The sequence below is a fragment of the Fringilla coelebs genome, assembly GCF_963513975.1.
Source record: "Fringilla coelebs genome assembly, chromosome: 19".
NCBI classification, from domain to species: domain Eukaryota; kingdom Metazoa; phylum Chordata; class Aves; order Passeriformes; family Fringillidae; genus Fringilla; species Fringilla coelebs.
In genome coordinates, this window is record NC_140045.1 from 3307416 (window position 1) to 3326113 (window position 18698).

An 18698-nucleotide genomic window follows, 5' to 3' on the forward strand; every position below is an offset into this window, starting at 1 on the left:
TTCAGCTAGTGGAACCAAGTCCTCCAGGGAAATCCCGGAGAAGCTGCCTTAACATCCCAAAAAGGAAGCTGAACCCCCTCTCCCCCAGAGAAACCCACTCAAGCCTCTCTCCTTGCAAGAACCAAGACACAATTGTCAATTTTAAGCAAGAGTCTTCCCCTAGTCACTGTTAAGCTCTGCCTGGCCCTCAGCCTGGCACAGCCACATCGTTATTTTGGCAGGGGTGGGTCGGAGCCTTCATCCCTGCTCATTAAGAGTTGCCATTCAGGTTAAAACTCCGCTGGGATCCTTTTTTCAAACCTCTGAACTCTGAGAGCTAAAGCGAATGGAGCGATGGGAATGATTTAAAACCAGAAAATGTTGTGCTACTTTCTGTATCAACACACTATGGAGAAAGATGTTACACAAGCTTTTTAAAAAAAATTCAAACAGAGGCAGAAAAGAAAACTTTTTTACCTACTTTTCGGCTAGGACAACATAAAAGGGTTCTAAAATTATTAAAGTTCTTGATGAAAGGTTTTTTTTACAAGAATCTTTATGCTTTCAAACAATAAATTATTTCCTACTTTTTGAGACTTCGTAATATTAAAATACTTTGATTAGCTATGATAGAAGTAGAAGTTTGCAATGAAAAAAAAAAACCAACCTTCTGTCTCATTAGTGTGTCATACTAAGTGCTAATTAATTTACATCTAATTATAGTCAATGTATTTTTCAAGTGCAATTTCCCAGAACTATTTGTTTCCCACTGTGTTAAAAAACTAATAGTTAGAACTAAGTCCTCATCCGTGTTTCCTGTAATTAAGAATAAAACCATTCCCTTTCAAAGCAGGAGTTAGATGTAGGCTGTTTCTCTAATCTCATGTACCTTGAACTGGAAGTGGACAGTGTCGGGTTTGCTCGCGCGTGGGTTTTGTTCTTTTAGTCGTCGTTCTCCAGTGAATGTGCTTCAAACCACCCATCTGATTCCAGGCAAAGCCCAAGGTTTTTCTTCAGCCCAGCTCAGACCTGCAGGGGCACAGGCAGTATTTTTGGCAGGAAAAGTCTTGCTGGGTGTTTTGGGGTGTTGTTCTTTGCCAGAGCCTCCTACCCCGGGACAGGGCTGGGTCCAGCAGCTCTCCAGGAGGGATGCCCTGCTTTGGTCCAAGCTGGAGCATCTGCTCCTTCTCCAGCAGGCACCTTCAAGAAATGGAGCTGGAGTAGGGATCATGAGATGCTCATGGGGTCTGGACAGGGAACAAAGTCATGTGGACATAACAGGGACCAGAGCTTTTGTCCTGTGAGCAACAAGGGCTGCGACTGAAAACTCAGCAGTGAAGTTGCAGTGCAGCAAATTGTTCAACCAAAGCCAAAGCAAAAAAAAAAAAAAAAAATCATTTAACAATTCCAGAAAACAAACAAACAAACAAAAAACTCAAAATCCCAATCCTTTCCCATGAAAAACTTTGATTCTGACAAAACTGAAGAATTTGCAGCATTCCTGCCCATGAGCAGTCTTGCTCCATAGTTGATCCATCTGAACAGAGTCAGATTGTGCTCAGCCTTTGAAACCATCCAGTGATAGTTTAAACAAATCATCTGCTCTTCCACATCTCTCTGTTGTCCCTGGACAGCATCTAACAAATGAGCCCCATTTCCCAGCAAGGCCTGCAGATACCATAAAACCATATCATTAACAATTATCAGTCTTTTGGTATATAACATACTGTAGCAACAGAACTAAAAAAAAAAATACATGCCATTGGATCAGATTTGATTTTCCAAGAAACAAAATTTCAGGTGTGCCATGAGCTCTCTCTTCCTTGTTTCTCATACACAATAGGAGTAAAAGGAGAAATCACTTCAGCTGCCCAGACATCTAACAATAAACTATTTTTCTGTTTCTTTTTCTCTCTGTATGGATCACATATCCACAAGGGCTAATATATCATGTCCCTTGAGGCTACATTTCTGTCTGCAGTTCTAAAGTGTTATTTCCACTGTGCTTCAGTTCTACTGGTATAAACACAACCATGTATAATGTACTTAATCCTTACTTTTTAAATAAACCATTTTAAATGTATTTGGTTTTGTGTGGAGAAAGGTATATAGATTTTTAATTTCTAAATTCTCTGAGCTGAGATTTCAGGTTATTTTTTCACATTATTCACTGATTGCAGCTGGCCATGTTACTGGGAGCCAGTATTTCAGAGGAGATAAAGTTACTCTTGTGGTCCCAGAGACCCCAAAATCTCCAAGACAAGCTATCTTCACAATATTTTCAGTTATTTGGTTGGAAATTAGGAAAAACCTTCTCATTTCCAGCTAAAACCTGTCCCATAGGTGGTCTCAGTTCCCAGTTTGAGCCTGGTGTGATGGCTGCAAACCACCCTTAAACAACCCAGAGTGTTCTGAAGTACCTCCCTGAGCCTGAGCTTTCCTCCAGCTTTTGAGCTCCCTTATGAGCTCACCTGGAGCCTCCTCCTCTCCCTGGTTTGCCCACGTTGCCTGAAGGAAGGCTGGCCCCACGTGCTGCAGCTGCCCACAGCCCTGCTCTGATCAGCACCACGAATTCCCAGCGCTGCAGACGCGGCTGGGTCAGCAGCTGAGCAGCCCCTCCCCACCCCAAATCACAGACAGGATTCCTTCTCCAAATCCTTCTTTCAGCTTCACCTCCCAGCTCCTCAGCCTCCAGACTGTCTCCAAGGATGAGGACTGGCTGCTGTCTCTGCCCACCTCTCCCAGGCTCGCCATGGATTGGCAGGTCTGGAGGGAGGCAGAGGGTTCATCTTTGCTAACACCTCTTACATGAGATGGTGAAGTCATCTAAAGCTCAGGCCCAGTGCTGCTTCCCCTTGACTGAAATAAAGAAAGGTTTTTCCCACGTTTATGAGCAAGTCCATGGGTAAATGGTGACCCCAGGAGCTGTGGCTGCCCTGCTGTGAACAGGGGTGTTGGGAGAAGTGATGTTTGAGGAGGGGGGAAGCAGAGAAGGGCTTCAGAAAGTGGAGAAAAGAGGATGGGGCATTTCCTTGGAATGGGAGAGCCAACAGACAGGGGCAGTGCTGTTTTCAAAGGGAAAGGAGAGGCTGTGCACCTGCCTGCAGCCCAGCTCAGCTTTCAGGCAGCGCTGCCGTGCTCCCAGGGCCAGGATCGCTTTCCCAGCGGCACAGCCGGCGCTGCCCGCGGTATTTTGGGAGCTCGGAGCCGTGGGTCAGCCCCAGGGGCAGCAGGGATGGGCAGCTACACACAGCAGGGGGGGAATCTGCTGAAAAATAAACAGCCAGCCAAAACTCACACGTTCAGCTCGTGTGTTCCATGAGTGCACCCCAGAACCGGGGAGCTTCCGGAGGGTGCCGCTGATGGCATTCCCAGGTGTTGGGATTCCCACCCCAGTCCCAGTGGTCTCACCACACTGGGGCAATGCAAGCTGGGCAGCCCAAATATTGGTGAGGAGACCCTGCTTGAAGACAGCTCTTTGCTGAGCTCCCATTTGAGCTGAGAGCAGAGCAGGTGCTGCCTCCCCCTCTCTGGGTTTTTCTGACTGGGATGGGTTTTGTGCAGAGCATTGTTCTGCAAGCAGGGAGCCACAGAGTGAGGTTAATCTGCTTGTGGTAAATGCTGAGGCTGGTCTGAAAGAAATACAGGAGAGTACAAGTGCTGGGGAGCAGAGCCAAGTCACCACCTCTGCCAGGGAAAAAACCAACACAGTAGTTGGGCTTCAGATGCCTCCTCTGGCATTTTCTCCAGAAGAGAAACAGAATTTTGTCCTTCACTTGCTGCTCCTAAAGTGCAACTAATTGCAGCCCTCCCTGCTTTCCAACAGGTCCTCATTAAAAATCTGTTTATATTTCATGTGATATTGATTTTTAAATGTGAATATTTACCAGCTGACACAGGGAGGCTGCAGGAACCATTCCCAGAGGATTAGGTATCACGGTCTTCTGGATGTGCAGAAAACTTCCAGGGTTTGCTTTAGCCTGTGCTCCTCCAGAAATCTGTTTTGTTTCTGCATTTGCCAAATGCCCACAAATAATCCACAAAACCCATTTTTTTCCCATGGGCTGGCAGCTCCAGGTCATTTTTGGGGGCTGGGGGGGAGTGTTTCACCTCAGCTGCAGCAATGTGATCCTGGGAAGCCACTGCTGCCTGTGCTGGGGCTCACTGTAGCCTGTTCACACTCCCAGCTCCACTCAGCAGTAGGCAAGGATCAATTATTCACTTCTGATTTCACTTCAGTTGTTTCCTGGAAATTAGGAAACTCAAAGCCAAACCAAACCCATAGAACTCCAGAATGAAGGATCCAAATGAGAACACAAAGTGTGATTCTTGCCAACCCTGGAAGAGGCACAAAGACCAACACCAGTGAAAGAAATTAATGAGTTCCCACCCCTGCAGTCCTTGTAGGTTGTAATTAGTCTAAAGCAGGATCATTAGCACTTGATGTCTCAGCAACCAGAGCCTCACTTTGTGCCCACATTTGCAAACACACATTCACTTCCCTCTGCTCCACCTGTGGAGTTTGTAGCATCAAGGAATTGAAGTTGAGATGCAGCTCCTGAGATGAACTGATGTCTAGTGAAATTTAACAAGAGTCTACTTCAAAGGAAAAGGCATTACATCTTTAATGCTTTTCTTTTCTGGCTTAGAGTCTGCTGCCTTTAGGTCTTTCTGCTTTCACTCCTGGTTCTGGTTTAAATGGAAGCCTCTAATATCTCTGCCAGCCCCAGCATGATGTGCCTGTAGTCCCTGGTGGCTGCCTTGCTCCCTGTCCCCACTGCCCCCCCTGGTCCCCTTCCCCTCCAATTTCACTCCAGGTACCTTCACTCCTGCCCACAGTTCCCACATCCCACGAGAATGGGGCTCCAGATGCCACCCTGGGTGCCCACATGTCCCTCTGCCCCACAGGGGTGTCTAAGCCATCCCTGTGTCACACATCAAGCCGAGTCATAACCCAAGTCAGACTTCAATTACTTTTTTCACCATTATTTTTTAACTTACACTTTATTTACTCTCCCTTTCCCATGCTCTACCTACACTTTAATTTCTTGCTCCACATTGTCCTCATCAACCTGAGCTGACACCTCTGCACCTTTATTTTGACATCAAACTGGGGTGTTAATAAAGCAGGACCGGAGTAGCTCTGACATTATCTTGACACAATGATATTTGCAGCTTTCCACTGGCATTTTTTTAACCATTCTTTTAACATTCTGGTACTGTCACCCTCCTCAGCTTGACATCACAATTGTAATGTCACCTCCACAGTGGCCTCTGCATTGACATTACCATCAAATTGGCTTTACAATCAGCTGAAATATCAAAGGGAAGGAGAGGAGCTGGCCCAGCTCCAGCAATCTGGGCTTAAGGCAAGTGAAATCACTGCTGGAGAAAGGAATGGATGTGTTGGGTGGCTGCTGGAGTTACTGCAGGTATCAAGGGGAACCTGGTTGATAAGAAAGCAAACAAGAATTTGAGAGATACTGCATTAGAAAGAGAAAAAGAAAAAAAGAAGACACAAAAAACCTAACAACAAAAAACCAAAACAACAACAACAAAAATGGAACCCACAAAAAAACCCCAACAACTCAGAAGAGTTGAGGGTGACTATAATAAAACCTTGGAATAAAATTACTGTAATAAAACCTTAGAACAAAAATAACTATAATTAAAAAAGGTAATCAACTAGACCAGTTGGCTTATTTTATCCCTCTCTGCCGCAGTTCTGGGCTCTGGAGGCAGGTCCACCTCTGAGCTCCTGCGAGCCGCAGCGCGGGGTGACAGGGCTGCAGGGCTATTACGCTGTTTAGGATCAGTCGGCACTCAGGCCCAGCACTATTATAAACACAGATGTTTTTATAACCTCGCTGAAAAGTTGATCATCCTATTAATGCCTATTTCTGGGCATGCTGCAAGTCAAGAGATCTCAGCCCCTGCGCGGCGGCTGCAGCCGCTCCGGCCGGGCGTGGGAATCCAAAACAACCGGGGTGGGACGGGGCCGAAAGCTGAGCTGCGCACGGGGAGCCTCCTGACACGGCCCAGCAGCTGCCTGAGGCCCGGGGCTGACATTTCCAGGCACTCAGATGCGCCAGGATTTCGGGAGCCCCGGCGAATCCCCCGCCACGCTCCGCCGGGAGCGCCGCTCCGGAGCGCGATGGACGAGAGCAAACCCCTGAAGGTGCGCCTGACGTTCTCGGTGATCCTGGTGGGCATCTCGCTGCTCTTCGCGGCCGTGGTCACTGACCACTGGGCCGTGCTCAGCCCCAGGCTGGAGGAAAACACCACCACCTGCGAGGCGGCGCATTTCGGCCTCTGGAGACTCTGCACCAAGCGGATTTTCATGCAGGAGCCAGCTCCCAAAGAGAAGAGCTGCGGGCCCATCAGCCTGCCTGGAGGTACGTGAGCGTGCAGCAGGACTCACAGCAGGCTTTGCTTGGGAGGTCGGAGGACACAGCAAAGGAAAATGGGCTCCATGTCCCCCACAAGAGAAGGAAAACGGGCACCGAGTTTGGGATGGGGTGCTTGGGCCGTTTTTATGCCAACACCTCGTTGCCAGCTCCTGCTGGGGCTGCTTTGCTGCGTTGCTTGGTCTGTTTGTGACCATATTTGTGTCTCCCGTGCAGCAGCGATGGTGGTGGGGAGAAGGGGAGGAGGATTGGGCACAGTGGGAATCACAAAGGGAGGTTGGGATGGAGGGAATCTTGCTGAACCCCAGCCAAGGGTCCTACGGGCATGTTGACAGCAGCGGGCAAGAGAGAGGATTTACGGGTCCACCAAAGACAGCTGGATCTTTAGGGTTTCCAGACCCATATAACTCCAGAGGAACAGCCCATCCACGGTGGGTTATCTCTGAGCTGTTCAATAACAGCCATTCCTCAGGGCAGGGAGGGAGAGGGACCTGCAGGATGGTTTGTCAACTCCCAGAAAAAAAGAGTCATAAACTGGAGTTTGAATCAATTTCTCAAGGACTTAGGGAGCCTCCTCACCAGAGGCACCTGCTCCCACACGCATCAATCGATGGGGAGGGCAGTGGGCACGGCAGCTTTCCGGGAAGGCTGCTCCATTCCCTGGTTAAAGGAGCTCATTATGTTTTTGCTGATTGCCAAGTCAGCAACATCCGCGCCGTTTGCACTAATACACTCCCTCTGTGACTGAGCCACGCTGCTTTTTTAGAAGGCTTATAGGGTACTGGATGCTTTCCAGAACAGAAATAACAGGATTGCCTTCGTGTTAGACTCACTGCTTGAAATGAAATATATGTTAACACATATTTGGAAATTTCCTGTGAAAAATCTTCCTGCTTGGGCTGACTGTATATTGCCTGTATTACTGCAATTCTTTATCTCTTTGGCCAAATTACATGTTGTGAAGAGAGGAGCTGAGCCTCAGCATGTGGATCTGCCTCTAACCAAACTTGGGAGTGTGTCATCCATATGCTTAATGTCTCTCAGGAAGGTACTTACGTGCCTAGAGACGTATTCCTCGCTGCACGCCTTCCCCCACGCACAGAGAACTCCCACAAAAGGAAAAACAATAGAAATTGGTGGATAAACAGCAAAACCGCACGGCCGTGGGGTAAATATAAAACTCATAAATATCCAGCTGTCTGCACAAAGCAGATTCGCAGGCAGGGCACAGGAAAGCAGCTACAATCTTTGACAGACATCAGCATGTGCTCGCACAGACGTTGAATCGCATCCCAGCGCCGCATTCCCAGCGCCAGGCACGGAGGAGCCGGGAATTATGGAGGGGCTGGGCTGGCCCCCGCACCAGAGCCGCTTCATCCCGGTTTTAAAGATATTTGGGAATTCGGATGACAGCCTGCGTCGTAATCGCGTTCCAGAGGGTGAAATTCGCACCTCATTTGTAACATAAATACCTTCATCCCTGTTTTAGCGGGGAGAGGATCGGAGCAAGGAGCCGCGGGGCTGGGGATGCTGAGCGAGGCTGCGGCCGCACGGCTCCTGCTCGATTGATTTCACACTTCTGGGAAGGGATGTCGGCAGGGAAACACCAGGGTTGGGAAACCTGCAGCAGCCAAGAAAATGTGAATGAACAAACACGCAGTAAAAGAGCAGATGCAGGCGCTGCTTTTCCTGAAAATCATGAGATATAACCAGACATTACTGCCAGGACTGGGAAAGAGGCATCGGAATTTATCACTGAATTAATAACCATTTACCAGTCGCTCCCTGTGGAGGAAATGGATGGCATGATTAACGTTATTTATTAGGTTCTGAGCTCAGCACAGTGCAGAGTGGGGAGGATGACTTGGCTCACAGTCCACAAAGCAGGGCTGTGATTTAGGCAGAGGTTTAAAATTTTACAGCACCCATCCGAGGGCGTTGACTAATTGAAAAGGGTTCAGCATCCTGCTGTAACAAATAAAAAGATCAGGGAGATGGTTGTTAAAACCAGGCAAATTCAGATTAATACTGAGACATTTTTAACTGTGGTCAGTGGGCACTGGGGCATTTCACTACCAGCTGTAAACACAGTTCAGTGTCACCGCCTGTAACTCTGTTGCTGGCCTGGAAAGTGGCTCCTGAGGTCTGGGCAGCAGCAGGGGTGTTCCACAGCTTCCACAGGTCCTTGTGGATGCAGGGACCTGAGCACAGGCACCTGGAGAGGAGGAGTGCTGGAGAAACTGGGCTGTCAGCAGGACAGGAGACACCCTGCTACAGGAGACACCCTGCAAGACAGGTGTGAAATGAAACTGCTTGGAGAGAGCATCTCCAAAGCTCTGTGTGTGTTAAAGGCCTCCTTGGCCAGGTCAGAGCTCAGGGCCTGGCCCCCTCCATGGCTCAGCCCTCACCTTGACACATCCTCTAAGGGCCTGTGTCCCAAACTCATCACAAGTGGAAACCCCACACTAAAACCCAGGATTTTCCAGCCATCCACCCTGCCACAAGCTCCCCATGCTCTGCCCATCTCAGGCTCCAGAGCAAGGTGGGCTCCAGCCCTTTCCCAGCATCACTCCAGAGCATGCAGGGGACAGCTGCCACCCAAAACTCTGCATGGCCTGAACATCTCATGGTCCTTCCAGCCTTTCTTTCTCTCACAAAGTCTCCAAGTTGCAGCTCTCTGAGGTTCAACCACAGTTCAGTGGGATTGCATTTCTCCTGCATGCCTTGGCTTCATCCAGGAGAGATGGATCTGAGGGCAGGGAGCAGGAAGGCTGTGAGGGGTGTCTTGGAGGGGTGAGGACACTCTGGGATAAACCACACTGCAACCCTGGAGCTGGTGTGACCACAGAGCCCTGGACTGTCCCCATCAGCACACTGGGGAGACCTCACAGCAGAGGTGATGCCATTGGGGTGGGGAGAAAGGAAGATTGCCACACAGTGTCCATCCATTATCAGCTCCAGTGGAGATCCTGCCTGATGTGTAAATGTGCTGTGACATTAATGGGCTTTTCTCTTGTTCCTGGTGGCACCAGAGCCATTGCAGAGCCTCAGCTCTGCTGGACAACAGACTTGTTGAAACAGATATCCCCAGCTCAACAGAGCATGGGAGCACCTTCAAACTGAAAACAATCCAGCATTTCACCAAAACAGATCTAGCTCTGTTTTCCCACGACAAGTGCATTTTCCAAAAACACCAACCCACTTGTGTGGTGACCCTTTTATCATACACTGGCAGAGCTTTGCCATAAGGGACAGAGGTGGCTCCATCTCCTGCAGACAAGTCCACCTCTGAAAGGCCATGAGGATGGAGGGTGGACTGGGCTGGTTTGGCTCCCCTGCAGTGGACACAGAGCTGGGCTGTGCTCACACCAAGTCTGGATGGCTTCACCTTTGCCTGGGGGCTCCTTTGAGTTCAGGCCTTTTAGAGAATTAATGAAAAGCTAAACCAAACAATCCCAAAATAAAGTGTCCCAGACACAGTGCTCAGCCTCTGCCACCACTGAGTTGCTGGTGGAGGCACACAGCCACTGCTTTGAGGCTCAAAATTCACAATTAGAGTCACAGAGGGCTGAGTTCAAATGGATTTCTTCCAGTCATTTGCAAGGATAATAAAGAACAGGTCAGGAGATTCCAGAGCTAAACATTAACCTTGTCTCCAGCAAGGAGAATCTGCAGATGAAATAAAAGTCAGCTTATAAACTTAAGTAGATAAGAGTGTCTCCAAGGAATCTTCCCCTAACAGGCCCAAAAACGCTGCTTTGCAATTACCCATCTCCTGGGAGAGGGAAAATAAATCCTCCCTGAGTCACTAACTCCAGCAGCCACCATTTACATGGCAGAAAAAAACCCACAAGAACCAACAGGTAGAGCACAGGGATCTTCTGCCAGAGAAATTACTGCTGTAAGGAGCCACTGAAATGCTCCCAGGCAGAAACCCACAGCAGTCCCTGCATGGTCCTGCACCCAGCCTGGCTCAGGCTTCACCCTGTGCCTGTCCCAGCCTGGATGGGGACAGAGCCACAATTTCTCCCAGGCTTCCCCCCAGCATCTTCTGGAGGCTGGTGCTAACTCGGTTCTTTAACAGAAGGGATGCCCCTAAGGGAAGGGGCCCCTATTTTTGTGTTTCAGGCAGCCTTGGCTCTGTTTGCCACTGGGAGCCCCTGGGTGCTGCAGGGGTGCTGGGCAGGTGCTGAGTGTGTCCCCCAGCTCAGCCCAGCCCAGCCCAGCCCAGCCCAGCCCAGCCCAGCTCAGCAGGACGGCGCAGTCGGGGCTGGCGCCGCTCAGCGCGTCCCCACCAGTGCACCCTTCCAGCCAAATTCCTGGCCAGCAACTGTTCTCCCAGCTCCACACCCCTCCAAAGCCTCAATTAAATCAGTTATAAATAGCAAGAACACCCTCCACCCTTACCCTGCTGCTGCCAAAGCCCCGAGTCAGCAGCTCCTCAGCAGAGCCTCCCCATCCCGTTGGAGCCGGGGCTGGAAGCCTCCAGGGGCAGCAGTGACATTGCTGCCCTGACTGACCCTCACCAGGCTGAGGAGCAAAAAGGATCCTGGCCATGGAGAGACCCAGCTAACAACTTCCCTCATCCCCAGGCCCCCTGCCCCACAATCCTGATCCCTGCTGGCTTCCTGACCCCCTGCAAACACCCCGTACCTGTGCTGTGCTCATGTGGAGTCCAGACACAGGAACTTCACAAAGCTCCCTCTCTGTAACTCTGCTCTCCTACCAAATTAACTGAACAGGCTGCTCTGGTGGGATCAAACTTGGATAAGGCCTGCCATGAGAGCCTCTTTGCCCTTGGCTCACACAGCCTTCCCTTCCCTGGGCAACTGCTTGGGCTTCAAAAAGCTTTGGTCTTTTTTGCTTTGTTCTTTTTTTACTGACAGCCAAAAAAATAAAAGCTCTTAGCATCCCTATTTTAGTCAAACACCATGTGCTTTGGTGCATTGCAGCAGCCTCATCTCTGGGACCCCCAGATCAGCAAACCTCCTGCATGCAGCAAACCCCCCCACTGCCACCCCGGGCTCTGTGAGCTGCAGGAGGGAAGAGCCAGCAGGGAAAGGTGGGGGAGGACCCTCCATCCTCCCTGCCTGCACCCCAAGGTCACCACACCCCCATGGGGTGGGTTGGGGAGGGAAGGGAACTGCCAGCACAGCAGATCCCATCCCCAGGAAATGCTGCAGCTCTGAGAGGCAGAAATGTGTGATGGCCAAAGACAGGACGAGGGAAATCATCTGTAATTCATATTTTAGGCAGGAGAGCAATCAGCTCTGAGAGGGATACAAAAGGTATCAGAGGGGCTTCAGCCTTGCCCGTGCTGTCCTCATCTGCTCCCAAGGAAATCAGATCCAACCCCAGTTCCTCAGCATCACCAAGGGTAGGGAGCCTCAAAACCACTGCAAGCTTGGTACATCAATAAGAAGCTAATTCAGTCTTACTACATTTTATGACAGGCTTCCAAGAGCACAAAATTGAATTTCCTTTTCTCTTTCAGACCACAACTGCTCCTACTTCAAGCACTTCACTCCAGGAGAGACCTCGGAGATATTTGAAGTAACCACCCAGAAAGGTAAGAATGATTCCAAAAGAATATTTTCCTAATGTTGTATGAAGTGATGGGCACACAAGGTCTAATGGAAAGGGATCCCCAAAGGAGGGTTCAGCCCAGGTTCCACTGAAAGCAGCAGAATTTCTAACAGGCACCATCAGCTGGGAAAAATGTGGAAAATGCCCTGGACAAGGTCAAATCTCAGCTTCCTGGGGACAATTATTTTTATATATGATCACACCCATAAACATGATTTTACATAAGTTGTTCCACAAATATATAACAATGTCAATGCCCAGGAAAACTGCAAAAAGTCCTCCCAGGATAAAAATGTCTTTACAACATTGGCACTATCCGTGACACTCAGCCTTTGCCATTGAAGGGGAAGATATTAATAAAACCTAAATGAATAAATCATACCCCAAGCAGAGTCTTGACCCTGAAAAGAAGTGCAGAGGCTCTCTGAAGACCATTAGGAATTTTATGGTTCATATTGATTTTATATGAAAGTCATGAAAAAAATAGAGCGATCGATGAATGGAAGGAGCAGGGATCCTGCAAAGACATGAACTGTCAGTGTTTACAGCAAAATTGTCTTCCACAGACAAATTTCACATATTTAATAAGTCTAAATATTTTGAGGGCTCCCCTAACATGCTCCTCTCTCTTTCTCATCCTCTCTTTGGGGACAAACTCCTTCACAGTTTGCAACACAAGATATTTACTGTGGAAAACGTGAGCCATTGGATGCATTGCATGTATTAATCTGCTTTGCTTCCAGTGGAAATTGTAATGGTGGAAAACCCTGAAGAAAGGTTCTCTAAAAAACCTTCCTCAGATAGGAAAGACAGGAATTTTAACTAGATAGAAAAATATATATCTGAGTCACCTGCTTTTGCTCAGTTATCTGCTATCTGATCCAGCCACCTGATCTTCAAAATGCACCCAATGCCTTCAGGGCAATGCAAAAAAAATCAGGAAGAATTTCTTCTTCAGGGGAAAAAAAAAAGTCAGGAAGAACTTCTTTTCTTTGGGGCAAAAAGAAAATCTTAAGCCCAGCAAAAGATTTTACAATGAAATGAATACTTTCAGGCAGTTCCAGCACAGAGAAAAGAGAAACATTTAGAAAATGATAATAAAACAGTGATATGAAAAGCAGCGAGAACAAAGAGTAATCTGCTGTTCCCCTTTGCAGAAATAGCTCATTTGGATGGGAGCTAATTAGTAACAGGCAAAAAAATTCTTCATGATTTTGCCTGGGAGATATTTTATTTAATGGCTTGAAAGGCAAATATCATCAGGCACTGTGACGTTCATGCATGGCTACACGTGTTAAACATTAAACTAATCTGAAAACGAACACAATATGCAAATGAAGGCCTGAATTACTCAATTAGCAACTCCCCCTCCACCCAGGCACTGAGCAGTGCTGGGCTGGGGGAAGTGTCCAGCACATGGCTTACAAAAAACAGGACTTTTGGGGAGGGTTTCATCCTGTGTCCTGAAGGAGCTGGGTCTTTACAGAGCTGGAAATCTCTGTTGTAAAGGAATAAAAATGAGCTGTGCAGACACCTCACCCCTTGGCTGCTGTGCCCACTCAGGTGCTGAGCCCACGGGGCACTCAGCCCTCTGTGCACTGGGACAGCACCAGCACTGTGCAGGGCCAGGGCTCTGCAGAAAGCACAGAATAAAAGCAGAAAGAGCTATTCCAGCTGTTGAGCTAGTCTGTTTACTCTGGGAGCAGAGTGTGGGGTGATGGGAGGGACCAGAGCATGGAGCCCAGCAAGGCTCTGACAAGAACATTTCCACAGCAGAGCCAAAGTGGCTCCAGCAGCCCCATACAGGTGGGCTGGTGAGCAAAGGTGCCCTGGGCTATCTCAGGGGGTGTTCAGGAAGCATTTTCCCCTTCCTGCTCTGCTTTTATACCTGCTTTTTTCTTTTATACTCTGCTTTTTTCACATTCCAAAAACACACGGCCAATACTTGCCCTCGTTTTCACTTGAGGAAATAATCCACCAAAGCCAGGCATCAGGGGTGCACGTATTTCTCAGAGTGAGCTACTGCAACGTCCCCACAGCTGATGGAAGCAGGCCCAAATGTGCACCAGGTCATTTTTGGTGGTGTTTCCCTTTGGCAGAATACAGCATCTCAGCCGCAGCCATTGCCATCTTCAGCGTTGGCTTTGCCATCATCGGGACGATCTGTGTGCTCCTGTCCTTCAGGAAGAAGAGGGATTATCTGCTGAAGCCAGCATCCATGTTCTACACCTTTGCAGGTATGAGGAGAGCTGCTCACATTTCTGTGCTTGGTTCATAGGACAGCACAGAGAAACTTAAGATAGATCCCAAGGGGACAGAGACACTTCTAAAAATGCCCTGAAGGCATTTTCTTCCTGGTCCCTGTGTGGTGTGAGAATGGCCTGTTCAGCAGCTGGCCTGTGTTTTCTGCAACCCCCTTTAAAAACATATTCACTCCCTTCAAGTATATTCACTGTCTGTCCCAGTCTGAACCAGGGACACACAATATTCTATCTTATTTATTAAAATTCAAACCAACAAAAACAGCTGATCCAGGCTCAAAATACACAACTGTCTCCCAAACACACGAAGACTGCACTTGTACATGAGCCAGGAATACTTTGACATGCCACAATGAGTGAAAGACAGAGATGCAAATTGTCACCTCCATATAAAATCTTCCTCAACCTCTGAAAAAGCTCCCCAGGAATGCAATTATTCCTCCCCCACTTTGAATTTCCCATCCAAGCCTGCCTAAAAGATCACACTCAACAAGTCAGTGGCTGACCTCAGTTATGGCAGAGCTCCTGGCAGCTCTGAGCACCGGTTCCTTCAAACACTGAAGTCAGTGACTCACCTGTGAATCTCACTGCAGTTCCTGTATGCAAAACAACAGATGAGGCGGTTAATTAAGGATGAAAAATTGACAGCTGGTTATTCAACCCACTGCTCCTATCTTCCTTCAGGTCTCTGCATCATCATCTCTGTAGAAGTCATGAGACAATCCGTGAAGAGGATGATTGACAGCAAGGAGACAGCCTGGATCAAGTACAGTTACTCCTGGTCCTTCGCCTGTGCCTGCGCCGCCTTCGTGCTGCTCTTCGTCTGCGGCATCGCCCTCCTCCTCATCGCGCTGCCCCGCTTCCCCCAGAACCCCTGGGAGACCTGCATGGATGCAGAACCCGAGCACTGATGGTCCCTGCACCCATGAAAAATATCCAGAAAGTGTTCTGAAAGTATTTGTATTTTTGAAAATGTCTGGGTCTCACTACACGATGCGCTCTCCATCAAGTGAGTCATTACTGAACCAAGGCATGTTCGATTGCAATTGTTGCTTTCTTTTTCTTTTCCTCTCTTTTTTTTTTCCCTTTCTTTTTTCTCTCTTTTTTGATTCTTTTTTTTTTTCTTTTTCTTTTTTTAAGAAAGCAGAAAGACACTTAACACCATCATGGGTGTATGTGAATGGCACTGCTCTGTGCCAATTTGGGGCTACCCTGTGCTGATGCAGTTGAGGGGAAATGTGTGTCTGAGACAGCTTGGCCCACAGAGCCACAGACAGCTTTGTTATGGAGAAGATGTTTGGTGTAGTTGGGCATAGATCCATGAGGGATATCAGGCTTTTATACCTTATTTGGTCAGAGAAACACTCTGTGGGGTGTCAATGTCCCTATTTATGCCACACTCCTCTCCTTCCCTCAGAAGGGTTAGCTTGCTCCCCCAGGGTAAGTTGGAGATCCTTATGCTTTCTATTAAAATGTTAACATTTGATAAAAAACAAAACAGGACTTTGCATAGCAAAAATCCCCCCTCCAAATTTACACCCTGCAGTTCCATTCTTCTAAATCAACTGTAAAACCCACAAAACAGAGTCTTGTGTTCTGCTTAAACTTCAGTGGCAAAGCCAAGAAGTACTGAACATGAAGAGTGATATTTTCCTTTAATAAAAAGCATAATCTTCTGGTACCATGATTTTCTGGAACAATTATTTTGACGGATGAATCACTTGGCCCATCAGATTCTGCCAGGTCTGGGTGGTGTTTGCTGCACGGAGCTCTCATTTCTTCCCCGTGAATGAGCTTCTGAAGAGCACCTTGCTTTGCTCACTGCACATGTGTACACCGAGGTACATCTCAGGAAAAATCCTTCACAAGAGCTGCCGAGAGGGAAAGGATTCTGCCGGCAGGAGCCGGGAGCGGCAGCGCTGGGAGCGCCCCGCCGGTGCCTCGCTGCTGCTGCTGCTGCTGCTGCTGCTGCTGGATCTGCCCGGGCAGCGCTGGGGATGCTGCGGGCGCTGCTTTGCTGCTCAGAGCCTGCAGGGCTCTGCCACAGCTGCCTGGAGCACTTTGGGGGCTGAGCGTCCCCCAGTCCAACCATCAGCAGCACTGGGGGTCCCCCAGACCCACACCCTCACCCCAGCACCAAGAGATGGGGTGTTTCTTCTTTTCTTCTTTTCTTCTTTTCTTCTTTTTACAGTTCAATGTTCAGAATCTGCTCAGCATTTTCCCCCCAAGCAGTAAAAAGTACATGGCTTACAGTGAACTCTTTTTAGCTGGCAATTTAAAAATCAGGAGAAAGGGGAACTGAAGTGCTCTTCCCTCCGTGTTTAGCTGTCCATAATCCTAAAAAAAGCAGAATTCCTAATAGAAAAATCTCAGGCCAATTTGAAGAGGTCTGAAATCATGGCCTGTTCAACATGTGGAGAAACTCCCCAGCAATTCTGTGCTGCCCTTGGCCCTGCCGTCGGGGTGGGCTCAGCCCCAGCAGCCCCAGCCAGACTCAGGCTCATCTCCATTTTCCCCATCAGCAGAGTGGCAGCGAGAACAGAAGCCTTTTGTGAAATTGCATTAATGTTTTCCAGGCTCTTTGAAGTTGAAAAGCAGTACAAATAACACATATATTATAAAGTTTTGGGATAAAGCACTCATTGGTGCTCAGATCTGAGTGTGAGCTGAGGAGCTCTGCCTGTCTCTCATCATGAGAGACAACTGCAAGTCTTCACGTTGTCACAGAACCACTCTGAAATGCTAAATGGTTCTGAAATCTTATTTTTGGGTACAGAGCTGACATCCTGAATTTGCATTTTCATTGTTCAGGAAAACAGAGGCTAGTTCCTAGGGAGAACCCAGAAAGGGAAGTGGTCAGTGTGACCACCAGGGTGGCTGACCTTGGGCTGGCACATCCAAACCACACAGCAAAGATTAATCCAAGCAGAACAGCTGGCAGGAACAACAGCATTCCCAGCTCAGTCATCATCATCATCATCATCATCATCATCCTCATCACCACCTCAGACATGCCATGGGTTGAGATAAGCAGGGTTTGGGGACAGGGTCTGAGTTCCTCACCCCACACAGAGCAGTGGCAGGTCCTGTGTCCTGGGGAAGCCCTTCACCCATCCACACCTTTTCTGAAGTGCCATCCCTCTCTTTCAACCCCTCTGCTGGGAGAAAGCAGAGATGGGTTCTCATCCTGATGGGCCAACTTTTTACCCAGCCAAGATTCTGCTCTGAGTCCCTTTCCTGATATTCAAGAGCAAGATATTCACATTTCAGATAAACACACCCTGGAAGGTCTCACCCATCTCCTGCCCACTCCTGATCCGCCTCATCCAAGCTCCAGTGAGGGCAGTGGAAAGATTCCTGGTAAGTGCTGGGCTTTGGCCTGGATCCAAGGTTTTACAGCCTCTCTGGGATCACTTTACTCACGAGGCAGAGAAAACACACAGCTCACGGCACCGAGATCCTACACCCACAGCCAGAGCTCAGGCAGCTCAGCCAGATGCCTCCTAAAGCCCTTAAGACTCACTGAGTTTTATTCTCTTTCTGCTCCAGGCTAAAGCTTTGTGATCATTCCCTGCTCTGTATGGTCCCTGCTAGACTGAGAAGCACATGGATAACTTCATTTTCTTCTTCCAGATATTAAGAACTGCTGAAGAGGGACCCATCCATTAAATCAGTCATTGGTATTCACGGTGGGAAGGGCTCTGCTCCTGCAGCAGGTTTGTTCTGCCAGAGCTGATAATGTGTTTTAAGAGAGTTAATAAAAGTAATTGGCCTTCATAAAGGAAAAGGAATATAATGTTGGAGGGGGAGCTGTAACCAGTTTCAGTTTTCATTCTCTCAGCTGAGCAAACAGCAGGGAAGAGCCACCAGAACCTCAGGAATGTACCATGAAAACGTGAAGGAAATGTCCTCACCGGCAGGGAATCACCAGAGCCAAAGAGGGATGGGAACCCAGCTGCTACACATCCAACAGGAGCACTCCTGGGTTTGGGACACAGCCAAAGAACCAAGTGGGAAACAGGCACCAGAGAGAGAGAGGGAGAGGCAAATCAATTTGCAGAACAAGGAACAACCACCAGCCACCACGAAATCTTGAGCGATGGCCCTGCCAGTAGCAGACCCAGGGACACCTTCAGCCACGGGCTCCTTGGGCATTTGCCATTCCCTAATCCAAGACCAGTGCCTGTCCCCTCCTCAGAGAGCCACAGAGAGGTGCCCCAGGGCACTGCCCAAGCCACAGTGCTGAGATTTGGGTGCTCCAGTCTGCCAAAGCCCGAGTGTTAAATCACAGTAACGCAACAGAAGACGTGAAGGTTTTTGTTTATGTAAGATTTGCTGCGAGGCGTGGAGAGAACCTGCTTCCCTTGTTTTTAAATGCTGTGCTGTGTGAATTTAATGTGCAGAAAAGGTGTCAGACAAGCAACCCTGAAGAAGAAAACTGCCTGTTTAGCAGCAAGCTGAGCTC

At 48.6% G+C, this 18698-nt stretch overlaps 1 protein-coding gene across 1 annotated transcript; it reads left to right on the plus strand.

Annotated features, from left to right (window-relative positions):
• Positions 1-6133: 6133 nt before the first annotated feature.
• On the plus strand, positions 6134-15144 carry CACNG1 (calcium voltage-gated channel auxiliary subunit gamma 1; the record flags this gene model as incomplete). Its single annotated transcript, XM_084218268.1, has 4 exons — positions 6134-6374; positions 11881-11955; positions 14072-14209; positions 14918-15144. 4 exons carry the CDS (start codon positions 6134-6136, stop codon positions 15142-15144), a joined length of 681 nt encoding a protein of 226 aa, XP_084074394.1.
• Positions 15145-18698: the final 3554 nt, after the last annotated feature.